General features: G+C 44.8%; 1 protein-coding gene across 1 annotated transcript in view; it reads right to left on the reverse strand.

The window, feature by feature from the left end:
• Positions 1 to 25,585, reverse strand: part of RILP (Rab interacting lysosomal protein) — a 103,227-nt gene that overhangs the window by 66,742 nt on the left and 10,900 nt on the right. Inside the window, exon 4 of the mRNA XM_063956092.1 lies at positions 19,731 to 19,925. Within this exon, the coding sequence (XP_063812162.1) occupies positions 19,731 to 19,925 (195 nt within the window). The remainder of the gene's footprint in view (positions 1 to 19,730; positions 19,926 to 25,585) is intronic.

Genomic DNA, 25,585 nt, shown 5'->3' on the forward strand with positions numbered 1-25,585 from the left:
CACATGTCCCCTCACAACCAAAGAGAGCACCGTATTATCAGGTGCAGTCCTTTCGCCCCCAAAAGAGTAGACGGGGTAGAGGCGCGTCCTTTCTGCCCAGAGGCAGAGGTAGGGGAAAAAAGCTGCAGCATGCAGCCACTTCCCAGGAACAAAAGTCCTCCCCCGCTTCTTCTGCTAAGTCCGCCGCATGACGCTGGGGCTCAGCAGGCGGAGCCAGGTACGGTGGGGGGCCGTCTCAAAAACTTCAGCAATCAGTGGGCTCGCTCACAGGTAGATCCCTGGATCCTTCAAGTGGTATCTCAGGGGTACAGGCTGGAATTCGAGACATCCACCCCCCGCCGTTTCCTCAAATCTGCCTTACCAACGACTCCTTCAGAAAGGGAGGCTATGTTAGAGGCAATTCACAAGCTGTATTCCCAGCAGGCGATAGTCAAGGTGCCCCTACTTCAACAAGGACGGGGTTACTATTCCACAATGTTTGTGGTACCGAAACCGGACGGTTCGGTGAGACCCATTTTAAATTTGAAATCCTTGAACACATATTTAAGAAAATTCAAGTTCAAGATGGAATCGCTCAGGGCGGTTATTGCAAGCCTGGAAGAGGGAGATTACATGGTATCTCTGGACATCAAGGATGCTTACCTGCATGTCCCCATTTACCATCCTCACCAGGAGTACCTCAGATTTGTGGTACAGGATTGTCATTACCAATTCCAGACGTTGCCGTTCGGCCTGTCCACGGCACCGAGGGTATTTACCAAGGTAATGGCCGAAATGATGATACTCCTTCGGAAAAAGGGAGTTTTAATTATCCCATACTTGGACGATCTCCTGATAAGGGCGAGGTCCAGAGAGCAGTTGTTGGTCGGCGTAGCATTATCTCAGGAGGTGCTACACCAGCACGGTTGGATTCTGAATATTCCAAAGTCTCAGCTGGTTCCGGCGACACGTCTACTGTTCCTGGGGATGATTCTGGACACAGTCCAGAAAAAAAAAAGTGTTTCTCCCAGAGGAGAAAGCCAAGGAGCTGTCGTCTCTAGTCAGAGGCCTCCTGAAATCAAAACAGGTGTCGGTGCATCATTGCACGCGAATCCTGGGAAAGATGGTAGCTTCCTACGAAGCGATTCCATTCGGCAGGTTCCATGCCAGAACCTTTCAGTGGGACCTGTTGGACCAATGGTCCGGATCGCATCTTCAAATGCATTGGTTGATAGCCCTGTCTCCAAGGACCAGGGTGTCTCTGCTGTGGTGGCTGCAGAGTGCTCATCTCAGAGAGGGCCGCAGATTCGGCATACAGGACTGGGTCCTGGTGACCACGGATGCCAGCCTTCGGGGCTGGGGTGCAGTCACACGGGGAAGAAACTTCCAAGGACTTTGGTCAAGTCAGGAGACTTCCCTACACATAAATGTTCTGGAACTGAGGGCCATTTACAATGCCCTAAGTCAAGCAAAGCCCCTGCTTCAATACCAGCCGGTTCTGATCCAGTCAGACAACATCACGGCAGTCGCCCATGTAAATCGACAGGGCGGCACAAGAAGCAGGACGGCGATGGCAGAAGCCACGAGGATTCTCCGATGGGTGGAAAATCACGTGTTAGCACTGTCAGCAGTTTTCATTCCGGGAGTGGACAACTGGGAAGCAGACTTCCTCAGCAGGCACGACCTCCACCCGGGAGAGTGGGGACTTCATCCAGAAGTCTTCCAACTGATTGTAAACCGTTGGGAAAAGCCACAGGTGGACATGATGGCGTCCCGCTTAAACAAAAAGCTAGAAAAATGTTGCGCCAGGTCAAGAGACCCTCAGGCGATAGCTGTGGACGCTCTAGTGACACCGTGGGTGTGCCGGTCGGTTTATGTGTTCCCTCCTCTTCCTCTCATACCCAAGGTACTGAGGATAATAAAGAAAAGAGGAGTAAGAACTATTCTCATTGTTCCGGATTGGCCAAGAAGGTCTTGGTACCCGGAACTTCAAGAATTAATCTCAGAGGACCCATGGCCTCTGCCGCTCAGACAGGACCTGCTGCTGCAGGGGCCCTGTCTGTTCCAAGACTTACCGCGGCTGCGTTTAACGGCATGGCGGTTGAACACCGGATCCTAAAAGAAAAGGGTATTCCGGAGGAAGTCATTCCTACGCTTATTAAAGCTAGAAAAGATGTAACCGTACAACATTATCACCGCATATGGCGAAAATATGTTGCGTGGTGTGAGGCCAAGAAGGCCCCAACGGAGGAATTCCAGCTAGGTCGATTTCTGCACTTCCTACAGTCAGGGGTGACTATGGGCCTAAAACTGGGTTCCATTAAGGTCCAGATTTCGGCTCTGTCGATTTTCTTCCAAAAAGAACTGGCTTCACTGCCTGAAGTTCAGACATTTGTCAAGGGAGTGCTGCATATTCAGCCTCCTTTTGTGCCTCCAGTGGCACCTCAACGTGGTGTTGGGTTTCCTAAAGTCACATTGGTTTGAGCCACTCAAAACCGTGGATTTAAAATATCTCACGTGGAAAGTGGTCATGCTTTTGGCCTTGGCTTCGGCAAGGCGTGTGTCCGAATTGGCGGCTTTGTCATGTAAAAGCCCCTATTTGATTTTCCATATGGATAGGGCAGAATTGGGGACTCGTCCCCAGTTTCTTCCTAAGGTGGTATCAGCTTTTCACTTGAACCAACCTATCGTGGTGCCTGCGGCTACTAGGGACTTGGAGGACTCCAAGTTACTGGACGTAGTCAGGGCCTTGAAAATTTATGTTTCCAGGACGGCTATAGAGGTATAGTTTGTCTCTATACCCCGGGGCTGTTTTAGTTTTTTAGCTTTAGTTAGGATTGTTTTGGGGATCCAAGTGTATCTAGGTTGTAATGGATATACAGGGTGGGGGTGGTTGGGCTGTTTTGTGTTTGTTTTTGTTCTTGTTTGTATATTAATGCCTGTGTCACTGTGTCATTTTTTGTTTTTTTTCTTGAACTGCCATGTGATTCCGTATTCCACTGTGTATATTCTGTGGTTTCTCTATGTCATATTTGTTTGCTGGAGGGGTGCCATCAGGGCCCTTTTGATTTTTCCTTTTCTCCAATGCAGGTTCCTCTTTACTGTGTGCCTCTATTCTCTTCGGTGCTTCGTCTCCTCTGATCCTCTGTATTCTCACCTTGATTTTATTCTCCTTCAGTCCCTTCTTTCTTCTCTTCATGGCTACAGGGGTTGATGGGCTCCGCATACTCGGCTGGAATGTGAGGGGCCTGAATGACCGCATTAAGCGTGCTCTCGTTTTGTCTCAACTACAGAAGTATAGAGCAGATATTATATGTCTTTCTGAAACCCATTTGTCTGGTACTAGGACCTTAGCTCTCAGGAGGCCTTGGGTTGGTCTGTCATATCATTCTACCTTTTCCACAAATTCTCGAGGGGTTTCGGTTTTGATAAGGAAGTCGGTCAGCTGTCACTTGGTCCATAGTCAAATTGACCAATATGGTAGATATGTCTTCCTCAGGGCTTATGTTTACCGCACACTTCTTCATATACTTGCTGTCTATGTCCCCCCCCTTACAGTAATGAGGTGCTTCGTCATGCTATGGCATTTATTGCTACCTCTCCCTCAGCGCCAATCCTCTGCATAGGCGATTTTAATAATGTTTTGGATGGAGGTTTGGATAGGTGGTCTGAGCGTCCACCTTCTTTACCCTCTATTTCCCCTTCCCCTTTTGCGCGGTTGGTTACTGAACTTGAGCTCGTAGATGTTTGGAGGCTAAGACACCCTCTGCAGTTGCAATACTCTTGCCACTCAGCCAGTTTCCATACCTTTTCAAGGATAGATTTGGCCTTGGTTTCCCCTGATCTCACCCCTAGAATAGTTGATGTCCGATATTTACAGAGAGGGATCTCAGACCACTCGCCCTTGCTGGTGGTCCTAGATACGATACCTGCCTGTGGAGCCAAAGTGTGGAAGCTAAACCCCTTTTGGTTGACCTTGCTGACTGATCATGACGCCCTGGTTCATGAGTGGAGGGACTTCGAAACACATAATATAACTTGTTTAGACCCACTTATTAAGCACGATGCATTTAAGGCTTCGATGAGGGGCTCTTTTATACAGCGCATTGCTTCTGTTAAGAAATCTGGTAGGGAAGAGGAATCACGCCTGGAGCTTGCCTGTTCCCAAAGTGAATCGGTTTATCTTCGTACCAAAACCCTTAGTGACCGTTGGAAGTGGGATATGGCGAGGAAGGCCTGGTCTGACCACTTATTAGATAAATCCAAACGTAAATTGCTTTTCTCGCAACATGCCCTCTATTCACAGTCGGACACAGGCAGTAGTTATTTAGCTTTTCTGGCGCAGGAGGAGAGAGCTGGAGGATCCATTCAAAAGATTTGTGACCCCCAAGGAGCAATAGTCTATACTACCCCTGAGATAGCCCAAGTTTTCCAGTCCTTTTACTCCTCGTTATATACCTCTAGAAGCACTTATACCTCAGGTCAATTGCAACAGTACCTCTCTGGTGTTGATTTGCCCCAATTATCACAACAAGCTATTGAATTTCTCGATAGTGGTATCTCTGTTGAGGAGGTTGAGGCGGCTATTGCCTCCTTCCCCAATAAGAAAGCCCCGGGTAGTGACGGCATACCTGTTGAGGTCTATAAACAGTATCGTGAATATTTTGGCCCTTATCTTCTAAATCTTTTTAACGCTCTACTGGAGGGTGGTTGTTTGCCTCCTTCTATGTCGGAAGCTCTTATTGTAGTGATCCTTAAGCCAGGTAAGGACCCTACGGTCCCAGACTCCTACCGCCCAATATCATTGCTATCCACTGATGTAAAAATTTTGGCCAAGATTTTGGCGATTCGACTTAATACTGTTATAGCATCGATTATTCATGATAACCAGACAGGGTTTATGCCAGGCAAGTCTACCCTACAAAACTTGAGGCGGCTGTTTTGTCATCTGCAGAGGGGGGGATCAATCGGGATCGGATGCCGTGGTGGTTTCCTTGGACGCCGCTAAGGCATTCGACTCCGTGGAATGGGATTACCTGTGGGAAGTCCTTAGAAAATTTGCTTTTGGCCCCAAATTTATACGATGGTTGCAGTTGCTCTACTCCTCTCCTATGGCTCGTCTATCTGTCAATGGTTTTGTTACGTCCCCCTTCGCTTTATATCGTGGTACTAGACAGGGCTGTCCGTTGTCCCCTGCCCTCTTTGCCCTAGCTATAGAACCACTGGCAAGTTTTGTCAGAATGTCCCCTGCTGTTAGGGGCATTACTATTGATGGACATGAGGATGTTATCGCATTGTACGCTGATGATATGCTCTTGTATCTCAATGATGCCGATGTTTCCCTGACCTCCCTGCTGAATATTGTTGACACATTTGGCTTCTATTCTGGCTTGTCTATCAATTGGAATAAATCTCATGTCCTCCCCTTATCTGGTATTATCCCTGACCCGTTACCTATTGTTTGCTCACTGCAGTGGACCCTCCGCTTTCGATATCTTGGTGTCTAGATCACTCCTGATGTCACAACTTTTGTACATCATAACATAGACCAGGTCATGGAGGATTTGAAGCGTCGGGTCCATGTATGGAAGAAGCTTCCCCTTACTGTCACGGCTCGCATTAATCTAATTAAAATGGTGATCCAACCGAAATTTCTTTACCTATTACAACATTCCCCTGTTTATATTCCTAAGAAGGTATTCTCTGGCATTGATAGTTTACTCTCTTCATTTGTTTGGGGTAACAAGACGCCTAGGGTTGCCCTGAGAGCTCTGGTTAAGGCTAAATCTGCTGGAGGATTGGGTTTTCCTAATATGCGCGCTTATTATCTGGCTGCCCAACTTGTACATTTGTCGAATTGGATTTTAAATAGGGATAGTCCCACGTTTGTGAGATTCTATGCAGAGTGTGTGGGGTCTCACTTCTCCCCTGTTCAGTTCCTTCTTTCAGCCTCTTCTACTGCTGGTCTTCCCCCTCTACTCCGTCAGTCGCTACTTGTGTGGCGACTGGCTCACTCTTTTTATGACTGGAGCGATACAGATCCCGATACGCCCCTTTGGTTTAACACTACATATAGGGAGCTATTGCATCTCACACAAGATAATATGTGGATTGGCGCGGGCCTTATAACAATTTCACAGCTATATGATAATGGTGTTTTCAAATCTTTTGCGCAACTGCAGGAGGAGCTTGGTATATCCAATAAATCCTTTTATCGTTACCTACAGCTCCGTCATGCAGTGCAGGCACAATTTGGGGTTTCGTCTCCGACCATTTCTAATTCGCCAATTAAAGAATTGGTTGTGGACCTGGGAACGAGACACCAAGTTTCCACTTTATATGCTAGCCTTAATGATCACATTTGCCCGAATTTCTTTGACCCGCTTAAACTTAAATGGGAGCAGGACATAGGTCCGCTTGAAGATGACCAGTGGCTCCAGGTGTTGTGCTCTCTTAAGTATACTACTCCATGTATCAGATATCAACAAGTCTTCTTCTTTATTCTTCATAGGTCGTATAGAACTCCAGTTTCTCTTTTTAAAGCGGGGCTGCGGCCTAATGATGCATGTCCGAGGTGTGGTGCCTCTGGAGCTAATTTCTGGCACTTATTATGGTTATGCCCAACTGTGTATGCTTCCTGGGAAGCGATTTGGTCAGACATACTAATTACAGAACCGACATTACCCCCTTTCTCTCCTAGATTGTGTATGTTTGCCCTAGATTTAGAGGAAACCTACTGTCCGATACTTTATAAACATGTTCTTTGCTTGACTACCTTAGCGAAGGTGATTATAGCGCGTAACTGGTTTGCTGTCTCCCCTCCTAACCTATACAACTGGCGGGCTCTGGTAAATGTGGTATCTGGACACGAAAGGTTTACACATAGGTCTAGAGGGACCCTGCCACATTATCTCAATAAGTGGAACGCCTCCCGTCTAGCTACGGCTGTGGCGGCTCCAGCTCAACTCTCTGATTGTTAATACTATATGAGAGATTAATGATTACAAAACCCTTATGTATTGATATAAACACGGCACTTTTTATTGATATGTTTATGACATTGTGACATGGATTGTATCTGTTTATTCTCTGTATGTTTTTGTGTTTGTCTGTGTTTTTTTTTCCTTTTGTTTCTATGTTCTTTTTGTTTCCCTTGCAAAAAAAATAAAATAAAATAAAAATTACTCAAGTTAAAAAAAAAAAAAAAAAGTATTAATTATGGATATAAGTTGGAAGTGAGTGCTCCAAAAAGTCACACACCGGGTGCTAGTGAAGGGGGAGTGCTGTAATGTGTACATTGGACCAGCCAGCAAGTGAGGTGGACAGAGGACTGCTGTGAGGTGGACAATGAAAGGGGCAGTGAGTGCTCTGAGGTTGACAATGGGTGCTGTTAGGGGGGCAGTGAGAGGGTCAGTGTTATATGGAAGGAACTGGCAGCGAGAGGGATATGGGGTGGTGGTAATAGGAGACAGCTATGAAGGGGGCAATCAGGGAGATGAGATCGCTATGAAGGGGGCAATCATGGTTATCTTGATAAGACAGCCATGGAGGGGCAATGAAGAGGGCACTCAGACAGTTATGCAAGAGTAATGAGACTGAATGGAGGGTGGATAAAACAAGCCAGCAGTTTTTTTTGCCACTTCCATTGTGCCGTTGCCGGTAGAAAAGCTGGGGCCACTTGACTGCATTTGTCCACCAGGCTAAAAGTTGCCAGCCAGTCCTCGACTCTGCAGCCAGCTTCATTTTCCTGTCAACACTCTACCTCTGCTGCCCCTATGCCAGTCACTCTACTGGCTCCCTATACAATTAAGAATCAGACTCCATCTCTTTTCCTCAATCACACGGTTTCCATCCATCTCTTTGCTCTGCTAAGGATTGCCACCTCACGTCCCTGATCACCACTTCCAATTCTTCAAAATGTTTCACCCTCTGGTGAGAAGTACAGTGCAGGGTGATAACCAAGAGGGTGATGTGCCCTATTTATGACAGCTTACAGTCTAAGAAGTTGGAGTAGAACTGGGAGATGGACTGAAGAAGAGCGGATGAGTGAGGACAGAGGACATAAGGGAGTGGGGGGGTGACTCAATTGTTGTCACCGGCAACTGTCAGTGCTGGAAAAAAAAAAAAAAAAGTTCTGATCCTGGAGAGATTGCAGATGTTAAAGCAGCAAAATAGAGATAGCATGAATGTAGAAGGGGTCCAACTAGAAACGAAAGATCACTAAAATAGACAAAACTAAATTAGGAGAAAAGCAATAAAGCAACTCACAATACTCAACTATATAATACTAAGGGACTCATTGCGCCCTACAGGCACTCTTCACACCGTCGCAAGGGGCTTTGTCCCCTTAACCCTTGCACGCTCTTGGGCCGTGCAATATTTTGATTATATGGAGTATTACCTCCAATCATAATTCTGTGAGTGGTTAAATATTGCACGGACAAAGGGCGTGCAATGGTTAAGGGGCCGTAGTCCCTTCTGACGGCGTGAACGGGGCACGATGAATCATCTAGTAGGTGCTGTGGTTGGGGGAGTGGCGGGTGCAGGGGAGATGCGGATGGGGAAGGGGGGCAGTTGCGGGGGAGCGAGTCCGGAGCCACCGCGGGTGGGGGAGGGGGTCCGAAGGTGCCACGGGTGGGGGAGGTATGGTGTGCAGTGCATGTATGGTGTGTAGTAATGCAGTGTATGTATTTATAGTAATGCAGTGTATGATGTATGTATACATATGAATGGTGTGCAGTGTATGTATGTAATGTGTGCAGTGTATATATGCATGTATAGTAATGCAGTGTGTATGTATATGTATATGTATGTATGTATGGTGTGTAGTAATGCAGTGTATGGGCGGGCAGGAGGAATGGGAGCAGAATCCAGGTAGTGTATACAGTCGAAAGGGGAAATTATCCCTTGTACCCCGGGACACAGAGGCTGTCGCAGGCCGGATGGAGCTGGAGACAAAAGGTGCAGTCAGGCCGGGTGAAGGTCGCTCCGGGGAGATAGTCACCGTGCTGCTTCCCTGGCCGCCTGCTCTGCTGCCTCTCTCCACGGCCTCTCTCCGCCTGAGACTGGGAGTAACCGCTGGCCGGGGAGGGAAAGCGGAGCCTGGGAGGGCGGGGGGAGAGAAGAGGAGGCGGGAGACAGAGCGGTGATACATACAGCGGCGGCGCTGACTGTCTGAGGGGCGCCGTCCTCCTCCTCCTATTGGCCTAGCTCTGTGACTCTGACTCCGTCCAGCATTAGCCACACAGTCACAGAGTGACAGATCTGTGCAATTATATAGGAGATTAACTACATACGAACAAGAAACATTCCTAGACTAGATCTACTTTTAAAACAAACACTCCAATAACCAGTGTCAAAGTCAGAAAAATATCACGCTGCACGTTGCCATATATGCACCTCATGCGTGTGCACGCTACATATTTAATCAAAATAATGGATTTTATAAGTTAATATTCCCCTGAGTCCAGCAGGTATCAGTGGGTCTCAAATGGCTCTTTGACCTTAGAGATTCCCCAAACAATAGTTTGCATGTTGGGAGGGCTTCACATCTGCATATGCATAGGTAAGCACAGGAATAGTAATTGAAGATTAATTGTATTCCAAATCAGTATCTTTCCTGCAGACGGAGTACAATAGCCTTTAATTACACTGAGCTTTGAGACTCAATGAGGAGGGCCAACACCTGTGTTTACAAATGGGGCTGGATTTGTCTCCAGAAGAATGATTGCTGAGATGTCATTGTCTCAACTGAGAGTGGACAGTGAGATAGTATTCGCCAAACAATAGCTTCCCACAAGACAGGAATGTGTTGGTCATCACCCATTGTTTTGCATAACCAAGGCCACTGATGCAGCTGGCTCACATGCTGTGAGGGACACACACATCTTGTTGTTGACACACCCCCACAGCTGGAATGCAGGTATGATATTATCCACTGGAAATCACAGGGCTCACTCACTCACACAGCTACCTGGCACCCAGCAGCATGGCGGCTACATCCCCAGGACTGACCTCCAAACTAAAGGCTAAGTATTGAATTCACATGGCTAGATAAGGAAATATAGACAGATTGCTTTAAGGTCAATGGTGCTGGTTTAAATAGGATATTGTAACTTGGTTGTGTGATTGTTGGGTGTTTGTGTTGATACTCTGAAGTCTGTGATGAATTGGAACAGTAGACAATCTGTAGCATAGTATTTGTGGTATTTGTTTGCCTATGGTGATTTAAAATAGATTGTGCTGGTTAGTTATAATATATCTTGTTAATCATAAATACCACCATGCAGTTACGTTTGAACATGTGCTGGTAGCAATGGCAGGCTGATATGTGTGGTTACATTGTGATCTGGTCTTGTGATGAATATGCTCTGGTTATTGAGATACTGAAGTTGTTTGGAATGTGAAATTGAATAAGATGGTTCTAGGAAGTTGTTTGGAATGTGAAATTGAATAAGATGGTTCTAGGAAGTTGGATTGAAATTGTGAAAGGTGATTTAGATGGTTTGGAATTGTAAAATCAGAACATATGCATTGTTCTGAGGCTTGGACATTTTGGAATAAAATGGAGTCTTGTGTCTTCTGCTATGTGATTGTGGTGTAGCAGAGAGTGCCATGTGTTTGGACCTGCAAATCTAAAATGGCTGCTGTTGGGTATTTTCCCCTCCCCCTTTCAACCATGTGGTGCAGTCTTTGGAATCATGGGAGCTTTCCCAAAATGGAGTCTAGCTTCTGTCCCATGCGGTATTGTAGGGTTGTGTATATAGGGACAGCCAGTATGGGTAAGGTCAAGTATTTTCTCCACAAAGATTCTCAGCATTGACTAACTGCGCAGCGATTGTTCCTCACATGTGTAAGTTTTCTCCGCAATCATATTGATCTTACTGTTATTGTGAGCCATATCTCTCTCTCTCTTCTCCTCTTTCTCTCTTATTTTCCCTTAAAACGTAATTGTATTGTATTGTATTTCCCGTGTAGTTATCTGGTTAGTTAGTCTATGTTATATTTTAGTGTATGACTTGTATTGTATTAATTCTTTTGCAAGTATAACATTCATAATATATATATAAGGCGTTGGACCCTAAGCACGGTATCTGTGTATTTCTTATAGTGTTAAGTATTCTCAGAGCGTCGGTGACGCTCAAACAGCTTTGAAGTTAATAAGGTTACACTGTGTTGCATCTACACTCTACCACTACACAGAGGTTTACAGTATAAGTACATTCCTTAAGGTATAGTTATTCTAGTTTAATTCTGTAAGTATCTGCAATGCCTGTGTTCACACCCTGTGCACAGCGTCTGCACATACCCTTGCGGTACCTTTTGCGCCAATTGCGTACTGTGTTCTTTAACCTTTAACGTGTTTTTAATAGGACAAATATTATAGACATTGTCAATTGGGGAGCTCCTCCGGTCTTCACATATCTGCACTAGGTAACTTCAGCAGACATTATCGGTCAGCAAAGAGTGGTAGGTAGTATCCCTCGTTAAACCGTTTGGAGGTCGGGGATACTGCAGTGCTGACCAGATAAGCGCCTGCTTCACTTGGTAAGGAGTGCTGAGGGAATTCGGGAACTGGAAGGTAAGAACAGTACGTTATTGTCTTTGTAAATCTGGTTTTTATTTCGATTTGGTGCCAACTGTACACGCAAATTGGATGGTTTGTCTGCTTAAATAGGTTTAAAATTATTTTTAATCGCTCTGCATAGCGTGATAACTAAAAGGGGCTGGCATGATGATTTTTCTTTGTGACAAAAATCTGTCCCCCATTTTGTGTAAACCTCATGGATGGGGGAGGAGCAGCGGCCATTTTGGGAAGGTAAAAAAAATTTTTTTTTGAACGGCTGATTTTCAGTTGACTCAGGAAATAATCAGCCATCCATTGTCAAAAAGAAATCATCATTTAATGAGTTTTTTTTTTAATGCATTTGTTTAGTCCATATCATAGTCAATCATAAGTAATAGTGATTGGTACTTATATGTAAAATCTATATGCGTGTGCTTACATCAATGTATGTTATTAAATTAAATTTAGAATTGCATTTTCATCTGTGTACTTTCACATATCTCACCTTCCTGTTTGCCATTTGCATTGATAACGTGCTAAAAGAGATTTGTCGCTATTTAAATAGTTAAAGTATAAAAGTAATACATTAAGGTATAGAACACACACAGCTTTACCTGAGATACAAGAAAGACCTGTGTGGGGCTTGGTAGATGATTACAGTTAAAAGAATCATCTACATTAATAAACGTGCTAATTGTATTTTGTGGCCAGCGTACACGTGTCTCTAACAAAAGGCTGAGACTCGCGAACACAACCCAAAGGCCGACGCACGCAGCGTATATTACGCAACGGAGCGTCTGGGTACGCCCACCGAAACTCAAATCGCACAATAGCATTGTTTTAGTGGGGGCGGTATAGCATAGCCACGTGATAATAGCACAAATTGATTTCAGTTTTTCCAAAACTTAGTTTAAATACCTTACTTTACTGTAATGCCTCTGGGGACAGCTATCAGACTACGGGAAATTATTTTTCTGATCAGAAAACTATAAGAATGATAGTGGGTTGAAAACGGTATGAGTGTATTGAATCCCGCTTTGTGAACTGAGTGATCTGGGTGATCTTTGGTGGAACGTGATGAGCACGGTCTGAGTGAAAACGTGCAACAGAGTGTGATAAAGTTTTTGTTGTATTACGCTCTGGCTGTTTTGGAGCACAGTAGGGAGACTCCAATGATCCTACCATTTATGGGCAACAAGTGTTTATAAGTGGTACGATTGGACCGCACGGTTGTAGGTGTGACCAATAACGCAACGTGATACGAGGTAAATTGCCCTCATACGTGTTGTGGGAAGCACATGCAAGCGTGATTTGTGTAAAGAAAAAGGAAGGGAATTTTCACTGGTCACAGGAAAATCTCTAGAGATAGGGCCTGCAACGGTTACACGTGTCTGCTAGAAGGCGGACCGGAGATACCCGGAGCAGAAGAAGCTGGTGGAAGAGCTTGGAAAACTCCCACCGTAGACTGTGTTTGGTGCATTTTAGGAAGTTTTTCTGTGTAAGGTCCACAATGGAAGCCAAGTGCACAACACAGGGACGTTCAGCAGTCAGGGTTCAGACTGCAGAGGCTTGCAGACCCCGAGGGTCTGCTCGGTTAGTAATGTGGAGGAGGTATGGTCCCCACACTGAGACCTTTTGTGATGAATGGACACGAATGACTGCGGGGGATAAGGCACCATTTCCCGGGATAGGTAGTTTTGACTTAGAGGTATTGCATAATTTAAGGCAAAGGATCTGTCTCATAAAATCCTGGAAACAACGAGTTAAACATGATGATTGTTTGCAGATATGGCTACAGGAAAGTGACATGCAAAGAAATGTAACTTACATACCTAACTTTCATCTTGAGAGGAGAGACATGGCAATGGAGAGGATTATGGTTGCGGAGAAAGGCACAATGGGGTGCGATAAAAGTGCACTTAGTAACTATATTAAGAATGAATGTAACAAACGTAATAAGGTTTATAAAAATGAAAGTGTTAAATGGACAACTATTAACCCATGCAAGTCGCACCCCTTGTTAAACTTTCCTCAGGAACACCAACAAGAAAGTGAGCCCAGCACAATGTCGGAGCCTTTTCCAGCAGCCATCACACAAGACATCCAGGTGGACGCGACCAAATCGGTAAAGACTGTAATCAAACCCCCTAACGGAGGGTCAGGTGAGGTCGTGTCCACAGGTACGTATGGTATTATACATCACGCACAAACAAATGTACCTCATATCGTGGAATCAATTCAGAATGACGTTACTGGACTTAATCCTGTCAGGGTAATTGCAGTACCAAATGGGAAAACTGACTCTTCAGGAGTCACTCCTGTCAGGAACATCGCCATGTACTGCCCCTTTTCCCGAACAGAATTAAGAACAATTCTGTCTGAATTTCCTGATCCCAGGATAGACTTAGTTGCTTGTCAAAAATACATTAGAGTGCTAGGAAACACTGCAGAGCCAAATAACAAAGATTGGAGGACAGTTTTGAGGGCATGTTTACCCCCCGATGTTGATTCATTGAAATTTATCGCTGATTGTAAGCTAGATGAGGAAGTACCACTAACAGACAAGTATAACCAAGATAATGTAAAAAGAATCAATCTACAGTTGAAAGAATATTTTCCTGCAGTAGTAAAGTGGAATAAAATCTTTACAATAAAACAAAAAGAAGGTGAATCCGCATCAGAGTATTTTCACCGGGCTCTGCAGGATATGGCTAGGTACACTGGTATAGATGACATTGAAACTAACGTACACCACAGAGAGGTAGCTGTGTCTGTATTAATGGACAGCTTAAAAGACACACTAAAAATTAGGGTACAAACCTCTATACCTCATTGGAGAGGTATCTCAGTGGCTGCATTAAGAGAGTCCGCTATCGAGCATGACCAAAATATCCAAAGAACCAGGGAAGCACAGGGAGAGCGGTTGATGGTACTGAGCATCCAAGTACTAGAGGAGGCATCAAGTCGACCGGAACCCCAGGCCCCTAGCACATGGAGAAAGCCAAGGATTTGTTATCATTGTAGAAGAGAAGGGCATTATGCCAGCAACTGTAATAACCCACATAAAGTCAGACCCCCTAGACCAAGAAATGAGCAAAATTATAACACACACAATTATAATCAGGGATCTTTTAGGAAGAATTTTGGGCCACACCCATGATATGTAGTCAGGAAAGGTGATCATTAGGACTGATGGTAAGCCTGAGGTTACGGTTAATAAATTGGGAGGAGGTCATTCACTGAAGACACAGGAATGACAAGGTGAAACGTTGTAACTGTATTTGTGAAAAATGTTTTTTTTCTCTCTCTCTCCCCATCTCTGACGATTATTAGTAAGGACTCAAACATTGCATATCCGCTTGGTCTTTGCAGAAGTCTACCAAACCCCAGCATGACCTATCCGCATCAATGTATCCTGGCCAGATACAGACAGTGGAGTAATGCAGGTGCTGGTGGGGAGGGACTGCGCAAGGAAACCATTGGACATGTAGATATGATAGCCTGATGATCTGACAATGTTTAAAAAAAAAAAAATGTTCGAAAAATGTTTTTTTCTCTTTTCCTATTGCTGGTTATTGTTGATTTATGTAATATATATATGCATATGAATTGTTCTCTCTCTTTTGTTTTTTTATTTTCCTCTCTTCTCACTCATGTTTTCATGGTTTAAAGATGGTATGTCATACATCAGCTAGACAAATGGTAATGCAAGATTTTTGCTCCTTACAGAAAGATCGCTGGTTTGGAAGAAATATTGCATCACCGGAATGTTCGTTTGGAAGACTGAGAGACAGCACCTTTGAGATGACAGCAGAAAAAGAAGAACAACAAGACTAGAGAACTTAATTATCGTAACAAGTTTCTCTCCCCCTCAAACTGTTTTTCTGTACCCCATTACAAATTTCTTCTTTTCTCCTCCTGTAAGATGGACTTGCCACAAGAGACTGTGATATGGATTTTCCTGTTGACCATGACGTTGACCAGAGCAGTCTGTTCCGGCGAGAGTACCATGGAGGTCGAGAGAGGTTCTGGAATGGGTTCTGATGACAGAGATGGAGGCGTAGTTTTCCGAGAACAACATAATCAACAAGCAAAGGCGAGTATCAGAAAACGATCCGATAGCATTGACCATAGAAGGAATTGTGAAGGATTGTTAGCTGAAGAAAACTGTATCTGTAGGCTCTGTGACAATGTAGTTGAGGATGGATGCATCAAGAAATGCCAATCCAGTTTTAATATCCACATGGACCGGCATCCCTTGAGTGACTATCACTCCTTAGTGGGTACTGTGCTAAATCAAACAGATTGTTGGGTATGCTCTCAAGTACCTCAAGGTCATAGCAAATCAGGACTAGTACCATTTCCTTTAACGATAGGGGAGGTACTTGAGCTAAGTGGTGGGAGGCCGGTGGACAGGAGGTTTAATATCTCCAGTCCTCCTAGTTTGAAGCTCCACCAATATCATGTGGATAGATCCCTCATATGTTTTAACATTTCCAATCCCCGAAAGCCGGGAAATTGGGAAGTGTCATGGAGTAACCAAACCATGACCTTTTCATATAGAGCAGATAGAATGCCGACAGATACAGAGCTTATACGCCACATAGCCAGTAGAGGAAAATCTTTCCGATATAGGTATACCCTAGGAAATAGGATCACGAGAGTTGGAGAGGTATCACTAGGATACAGTGCACAGATCGTACAAACTGATAGGTGTACTAAACAGATGGGAGAATTAGGGTTAGGAGAGTTCACATGGAAGATGTGTAATATGGTAATGTCCTACTCCGTCCCATATGTTCTCCCCGATGATGCATATTTCATATGCGGGAGGAAGGCGTATAAAGTGGCTTGCCCCAAACTCTGAAGGATTGTGTTATATTGGAAAAGTACTACCTGAGGTAATGAGTCTAAGGAGTGAGGAAATTGTAATTCCAATAGATTTGATTTATGACCCAACTGTAGAAACAATGATGTGATGAAAATGCGATTATACGGTCCGTTTCTTTCACCTGTTTTTCCGTTTTCCTCCAAGGTAAAAAGACCCACTTGGACGAGGAATTTGATGAGCCGATATACAGACAACTGATGGATTAAAGAAGAAGTTTTGACAACCTTATACACAGATACTTGATGAACTATGCCATAGATCCCCAGTTTCCCTAGAAATTTTAAAATTACGCTAGCCCAACACTTTTGTAAATCTATGGACATTGACAAAGCTTTCTGCTCGCACCTTATGGGCAAAAGCACAAAGAAGACTGCAATCAACAGACACCGAACAAGACTTCAACCGACAAATGTACATTAACCCGACATAGAATACCACTGCATTTACCATAAGTGTTCTTTATCTTCATTTCTACAACCCTCAGGTAGTGACACACATAGTCGATAGGGAATACAGGCACAGATATCAGCAATCACATACCTCCCCCATTCATGCATCATCAACTAAAATGTGCTCCCCCATTTTGTTACAACCACAGCCGAAAAAGAGCTCGGTAGAGTTTGACAGCCCATCCACAGACCCTTAATACGGGATAAGAAGGAATTCAAATGTATACTTCGCAATACCTCGAAGCTTGATTTACAACACGTACGGCACGATGATACATGACCCCCCAAACATGGATTCATACACACATGCTTCTGCTATCTCACTAGGTCATACCCTCTTCACACCTTCTCCTCTCTCCTCCCTTACCCAACCATGGAAATGTATTAACCCCTGACATATATTTTTCTCTTTTTGAAAGGTTTTAGAAGGTGGCAGTTATTGTTGACTGCCAAAGGGTGGACTGTCAAAGTCAGAAAAATATCACGCTGCACGTTGCCATATATGCACCTCATGCGTGTGCACGCTACATATTTAATCAAAATAATGGATTTTATAAGTTAATATTCCCCTGAGTCCAGCAGGTATCAGTGGGTCTCAAATGGCTCTTTGACCTTAGAGATTCCCCAAACAATAGTTTGCATGTTGGGAGGGCTTCACATCTTCATATGCATAGGTAAGCACAGGAATAGTAATTGAAGATTAATTGTATTCCAAATCAGTATCTTTCCTGCAGACGGAGTACAATAGCCTTTAATTACACTGAGCTTTGAGACTCAATGAGGAGGGCCAACACCTGTGTTTACAAATGGGGCTGGATTTGTCTCCAGAAGAATGATTGCTGAGATGTCATTGTCTCAACTGAGAGTGGACAGTGAGATAGTATTCGCCAAACAATAGCTTCCCACAAGACAGGAATGTGTTGGTCATCACCCATTGTTTTGCATAACCAAGGCCACTGATGCAGCTGGCTCACATGCTGTGAGGGACACACACATCTTGTTGTTGACACACCCCCACAGCTGGAATGCAGGTATGATATTATCCACTGGAAATCACAGGGCTCACTCACTCACACAGCTACCTGGCACCCAGCAGCATGGCGGCTACATCCCCAGGACTGACCTCCAAACTAAAGGCTAAGTATTGAATTCACATGGCTAGATAAGGAAATATAGACAGATTGCTTTAAGGTCAATGGTGCTGGTTTAAATAGGATATTGTAACTTGGTTGTGTGATTGTTGGGTGTTTGTGTTGATACTCTGTGAAGTCTGTGATGAATTGGAACAGTAGACAATCTGTAGCATAGTATTTGTGGTATTTGTTTGCCTATGGTGATTTAAAATAGATTGTGCTGGTTAGTTATAATATATCTTGTTAATCATAAATACCACCATGCAGTTACGTTTGAACATGTGCTGGTAGCAATGGCAGGCTGATATGTGTGGTTACATTGTGATCTGGTCTTGTGATGAATATGCTCTGGTTATTGAGATACTGAAGTTGTTTGGAATGTGAAATTGAATAAGATGGTTCTAGGAAGTTGTTTGGAATGTGAAATTGAATAAGATGGTTCTAGGAAGTTGGATTGAAATTGTGAAAGGTGATTTAGATGGTTTGGAATTGTAAAATCAGAACATATGCATTGTTCTGAGGCTTGGACATTTTGGAATAAAATGGAGTCTTGTGTCTTCTGCTATGTGATTGTGGTGTAGCAGAGAGTGCCATGTGTTTGGACCTGCAAATCTAAAATGGCTGCTGTTGGGTATTTTCCCCTCCCCCTTTCAACCATGTGGTGCAGTCTTTGGAATCATGGGAGCTTTCCCAAAATGGAGTCTAGCTTCTGTCCCATGCGGTATTGTAGGGTTGTGTATATAGGGACAGCCAGTATGGGTAAGGTCAAGTATTTTCTCCACAAAGATTCTCAGCATTGACTAACTGCGCAGCGATTGTTCCTCACATGTGTAAGTTTTCTCCGCAATCATATTGATCTTACTGTTATTGTGAGCCATATCTCTCTCTCTCTCTCTCTCTTCTCCTCTTTCTCTCTTATTTTCCCTTAAAACGTAATTGTATTGTATTGTATTTCCCGTGTAGTTATCTGGTTAGTTAGTCTATGTTATATTGTAGTGTATGACTTGTATTGTATTAATTCTTTTGCAAGTATAACATTCATAATATATATATATAAGGCGTTGGACCCTAAGCACGGTATCTGTGTATTTCTTATAGTGTTAAGTATTCTCAGAGCGTCGGTGACGCTCAAACAGCTTTGAAGTTAATAAGGTTACACTGTGTTGCATCTACACTCTACCACTACACAGAGGTTTACAGTATAAGTACATTCCTTAAGGTATAGTTATTCTAGTTTAATTCTGTAAGTATCTGCAATGCCTGTGTTCACACCCTGTGCACAGCGTCTGCACATACCCTTGCGGTACCTTTTGCGCCAATTGCGTACTGTGTTCTTTAACCTTTAACGTGTTTTTAATAGGACAAATATTATAGACATTGTCACCAGCTAACAATAAAATCTACTTAATCTTTACCTAAAGGTACCGCTTTACAGCTGGAACTCCAAAGTCGAGGATATTAACATTGTCACAAGAGGACATTTGTAAAGTTATTAAATCATTACTAATGCATAACTGCCATGGGAACACTAGCCCCACAGGGAGCACATAATATAAAATGCAAAGATCACAGTGTTAGACTTACGAATATTTACACCAATCTGCTGAAACCAGATCAGATGAGGATTTTAGTATATACTGTACAGTATATACAGTACTATGTAATGTAGAAAACTGTCGCAGCCAGTGTTTTTGTTCAGTAGCTGCACATACCATATTTTTATCTGGGATTGCCTGCGATACGGACAATCTCTGGGTCAGGGAGTCCATTTCCTTCTGCTTTTCCAGAAGTAGGTTCTCCACGTCACTTTTCCTCTGCAGAGAGCTCTTCAGCTGGGCGTTGACGACAGACACTTTACGTCGCAGGTCTTCATTCATATTCATAAAGCGGTTCAACTGTTCCTGCAGCTGCCACAACCAGAGACACAGCAAGAGTTAGACACACATTGACAAATTATAAATTGTACAGTGACTGTGCTACTGTATATCAAAACGGTATCCGGACTCTAGGTCGACACACATTAGTTTGACACCTATTGGTTGACATTGAGTAGGTCGACACAGGAAATAGGTCGACAATTTTTTTTTTCATTTTCTTTTACTTTTTTCATACTCTACGATCCACGTGGACTACAACTGGTAATGGTAACCTGTGCCGAAGCATGGCGAGCAAAGCGAGGGGACACGGTGCACTAATTGGGGTTCCCGTCACTTTACAAAGAAAACGACACCAAAAAAACAAACTCATGTCAACCTTTTTCCATTGTCATGTCGACCTATTTCCTGTGTCGACTGAGTCACTGTCGAGCAAATGTGTGTCAACATAGACACTGTCGACCCCGAGTCCCATACCCATCAGACAGGTTTAGTTCCAGTATAATGCTAACACATTCCTGCAGGGGGACTGACTCCTTCCAGTTCCATTTACCAACATGAAATTCCATTAAACAGGACATACAGTATCAAGCCCTCCTACACAGCAAATGCCTTCACCCAACAAGCAATTTCCCACCCCTACTAAACCTCTCAAAGTCACAACTCTCCCCACATATTAGGAAAAATGGCTTACATAAAAATAAAATTTGAAAAAAAAAAAAAAAACACACCACCAGGCAGCAGGGTATTACAAAGCTTACACTAATTAGTACAATGTTGAAAAACTTCTTTTGTATTGAAACATTTAACATTGCATAATGCCGAAGATAAAAACAAAAACATAAAACCAAACACACCCAATGCACACTGCAACACTAACTGGAAATAACAGTGAAAAACAAAAACAGAAACCGCTATACCTGGTAATTTCCCGTATTTTTAAATGACGAGCCAGAGAATAACATTGCTGACAACAATCCCTTCAGCTTAATCACCTACATCATAAGTAAACATTGTAATAAAACTTTTCACTGAATGACCTTAAAGCACACATCCGCCTGCGTGTCTACGTGTCTGTGTCTACAGTTACACTATGTGACTTTAAACACTTTACTAAACACTAAGCTAAACACTTTCATTCTCTGGATTACCCAGAAACCATGTCACTGTTATCACACTATGATCACTGCTAATAGGCAATAGGACAAGGGCGTAGCTACCATAGGTGCAGGCAGTGCAGCTGCTATGGTGCCCAAAGCTGAGAAGGGCTTACCTTCCCTGTCACAGTTACATGTGTTATATACATTTTTTTGCCATTGAGTGGTACGTAGGGGTCCTTTCAAACTGTTTCCTTGGGGCCTGCAATATATCTAGGTATGCCCCTGGACCTGCTCATTGTAGTGTGGTATAAAATGAACTGGAGGGCATTTTAATGTTATATAATATGAACCGGGGCACTATAATGTGGCACAATATGAATGGGGAGCACTATATATCATATTGTGAATTGGGGGTACTGTGTGGCATAATGTGTACTGGCAGCTCTGAAATGTGACATAGGGTGAACTTAAGCACTACTACCATTCATAAAAGAAAGTAGGGCACTGCTATGGGGCATAATATTAAATTAGACTCTACTATGGTTCAGAAAATGAACCAAGGCACTATTATAGGGCATAAAATTAACAACTGCTGCAGAGAATTGTCTCTCTAGAAGCATTGGGACAGAGGCCCCTTCAAAATGTTGCTATGGGGCCCACAAAGTTCTGGCTATGCCCCTGAATAGGAGGTTTATAAAGGGAGTTGTAGTCATTAGAACAACAATAATAATCGGCTGCATGGATGGTGTAATGGTGGAGTTTTGTATATTTTACCTGTGTTTGCGTGGGTTTCCTCCGGGTACTCCAGTTTCCTCCCACAACCCAAAAATATACTGGTAGGTTATTTGTCTTCCAACAAAAATGAACCCTAGTGCGTACACGTGTTTAGGACAGACTAGATGGTCCAAGTGGTTCTTATCTGCCGTCAACTTCTATGGGCCCGATTCAGCATGGAACGCTGCTATGACAGTGTTCTTATGCTGAATCCCGCAGTGTGGGCACACGCAGAAGCCGCACTGCGCGCACGCACACAGTGCGATGCAATAGCATCTCACATGTGTGAACACCTCTGCCTGACTGACAGAGGCGTTCGTGGGGCAAGAGGGGAAGTCACGTTGGCGTTTTGTGCGCGGCGTTGTGGGGGAAGCGCAGTCCGGACAATATAGCCGTGTGCAGACTGTTTGCAGGGCAGGCCGCAGCGGCTGCGTGACATTACACACAGCCGCTGCAACCCAAAAGATGACGGGTTGCCATTAGCCTTAGCAGTTAGGCTGCGTAGGCAGAGGGCAACCCTAAACATGGGCAACCCAGCCTGTGCTGGGCATCCCCCCGCATGTCCGTGTAATGGGTCGTAGATGTGCGATTTTTCACACATCTACTACCCATGCTGAATTAGGCCCTATACTCTATGATTGTCAACATTAATAATGACACCACAATGTCGATAGCTATGATGTCAGCTTTGTTAAAATGTCAACAGGCAACATGTTGACAAACTCAGCATGTCACCATGTGAAATTCCAACACCGTCAGCATGTAGACATTAGGGATAGGCTGCAGGCACTAGAAGGAGGGTTAGGGAGAAAGGATTAGTGAATAGAGCAGGTATACTCTCTGAATCACAGCTCTGTCATAGGAGTCCGGTGGAAGGGACACTCACATGACAGCCAGGACACATTAGATGCTGCTGGAGCAGGAAAGCCACCTCTGGGTCACCAGGGGCGATGCCAACATTCTATCATGTTGACATTTTATCAGTGTCTACATGATAAATGTTGATATGGCTACTCTTAATGTCGACATATCATACCTAACCCCTATAAAGGAAGCGTTTAACTCCTAGTCCAATTGTAGAGTACAGTTCTGCAAATGTGTAATTCCAGGTCGCACTCCTTACCAACCGACTTCTACACCCATCTATCTAGGGGACTTGAGAACACCGCCTATACAGCTTACAAATAAAAGAGAGCACTTTAGCCTTGTAGACTTATGTCGTGTTACAAGAACTGACACAAACAGAGGCCTAATTCAGACCTGATCGCTAGGGTGCGTTTTTTGCACCCCTGCGATCAGGTAGTCGCCACATACAAGGGGGAAGGGGGGGGGATCCCTGCGCAGGGGTGTGATTGCATGTGCAGGAGAGCTGCACAAACAGTAGTTTGTGCAGTCTCTGCACAGCCCAGGACTTACTCTTCCAGTGCGATGATCGGGGCCAGAGCGGACGTCAGAAACCCTCCCTTAAAACGCCTGGTCCCTCCTGCGTTTCTCTGGACACTCCTTAAAAACGGTCAGTTGTCACCCACAAACGGCCTCTTCCTGTCAGTCACCATGCGATCACTATTCTCGCACCATCCGTCGCTGCAGACCAATGCGCCTGCGCATTGCGGTGCATGTGCATGCGCAGTTCAGACCTAATCGCAGGTTGTACGAAAACACAGCCTAGCGATCAGGTCTTAATTGGGCCCAGAAATATAGGCCCAGTAGACAGCACTCTGAATGAGACATAACCGGATGGTCTGAATATGAGGTATATTGCAGCTGTCATCCTGGCTGACACTAAGACAATTGATGCTAAGTTTTAGAACTTTCCATTGTCAAACAAAAAAGTGGTCATTATTAATGCTGATAACTAAACAAAGTAGCCAACGCTGCCTAACTACTCCATCAAAATGATGTCTGACAATTGTTACATTACATTGATAATAAACTACGTGATTCATCGCGCCCTACAGGCGCCCTTCACACTGTCGTAAGGGGCTATGCATCCTTAACCCTTGCACGCCCTTGGAATATTACCTCCAATCATAATTTTGTGAGTGGTTAAAGATTGCACGAACAAAGGGCGTGCAATGGTTAAGGGCCGTAGCCCCTTGCAACGGCATGAACAGCGCATGCAGGGCCCGATGAATCACATAGTAGGTGCTGTGGTTGGGGGAATGGCGAATGCGGGGGAGACGCGAATGGGGGAGGGGGTCCGGGGGTGGGGAAGGGACAGGTGCCGCGAGTGGGGGAGGGGCGGGTGCTGCTTCACCTGCTTCTCCTCCTGGAAGCAGGTAGGCTGCTGTCCTCCCTTTGGCAGTGGCTCTCCCGGAGACTCACACAGCAGCCAATCACTATTGTTAGCGCCGGTGTCCCAACGCGCCGCATTACAGGGAAGAAGATGCACCCAATAAACTACAGCTCCCAGCAGCCCTTAGTGCCGGAGCGCTACTGGGAGCTGTAGTTTATTTAGTCATTGTAAAAGGTGAGTGACAATGCACACCCACTGCACTACACAGCACTGTCACTTTTTGCATTGGTTCAGCATCCAGACATTACCCTCCGCGATATCACCCACTCTATCCGTTACATTAGCCATCTCGGGGCTTCCAGGCCGGCAGCTCAGGTGCTGTGTTGCGGAGTCAGGGCCCCTGGGGATCTGGGCGCGGCTGTGGTGGGGAGGCACTTCTGTGACATCACGCGCAGAGGCGGCTCTGGGGCTCAGAGAGTATACGGCGCAGGGAGGGCTATGAAAGCCTTCCGCTGCGCCGCTATCATACATATGTATGCCGGTGGCCATAGCAGCTTTTGTTCCATCTGCGCCGCGGCTAGGGAGTGGGGATTGTTGATGCCGGAGGGGGCAGGCGGACTGGATGTAGGACGCTGCAGTAAAAGGTTTTTTTTTTCCTCCTATCTACAGCGCAGAGACTTGCTTCATACTGTACCTTTTTTTTTTTTTATGGTCTGTACTGATTTTCGGCTCTCCAAACTTCCATTGAAAGTATAGGAAAAGTGGTGTGGCCACGCCCCCTTTATATGTGGCCACGCCCCTTTTTGAATTTGTGCAGATTTTTATTTGTAAATTGTTGGAGGGCATGTTGCTGCAGATGCAGTGGGCCTATTTTGGGGTGTGGGCCTGGAGCTGCAGCTCCCTCAGCCCCATTGTTATTCCTGCTCTGGGAACACACACCAGCCAAAGGGCAGAGGCTCCCACTGGATGTAACCTGTGTGGGAGGGCTTTTCTCGCCCAATCAGCTGTGGACTGGGTGTGATAGACCTGCCGCTAACCCAATGACAGCTCCAAGCCACACCCAGCGTTATGCACACAGTCACAGATCTGGGCTATTATATATGAGATAGTTAGGTAAATGTATTATAGCAGTACGCATCGAGGCAAAGCAGGAAGGGACATCAACAAGATGTAGTAACATCTTGTCTGCCTTTCGCTCCCCCCTCCGGCGATGTCCCCCTGAGCTCACAGCGCATTAACTCAGTGCTGATGCGCTATGTCTCTTTCCCCGCCGGCTCTTCTGTGCATGTGCGGGCTCTCGCTACTCTCACAAGATCCCCAGCGCAGTCTGGAGCCGAAAAGAGCTCTGTCCCTGCTGTAGTGAATGGGCATTGCCACCTGCAGCAGTTGAAACCGACAGCTGCAGTTGTCGGAGCGGTCAGCGATGTGGACCGTTCATACATTGCCCGCGCTTATCAGCCCGCTATCTTTTAGACAGCAGCGCCGATATGGACATATAGGTTTCAATAAATTGACTTCAAACATGAGAAAAGGGGAAATGTACACAGAGCAGTCATGGGATAATCAACAGTAGGAAAGGAGTG

This window comes from Pseudophryne corroboree, chromosome 2 (assembly GCF_028390025.1).
Source record: "Pseudophryne corroboree isolate aPseCor3 chromosome 2, aPseCor3.hap2, whole genome shotgun sequence".
NCBI classification, from domain to species: Eukaryota; Metazoa; Chordata; class Amphibia; order Anura; family Myobatrachidae; genus Pseudophryne; species Pseudophryne corroboree.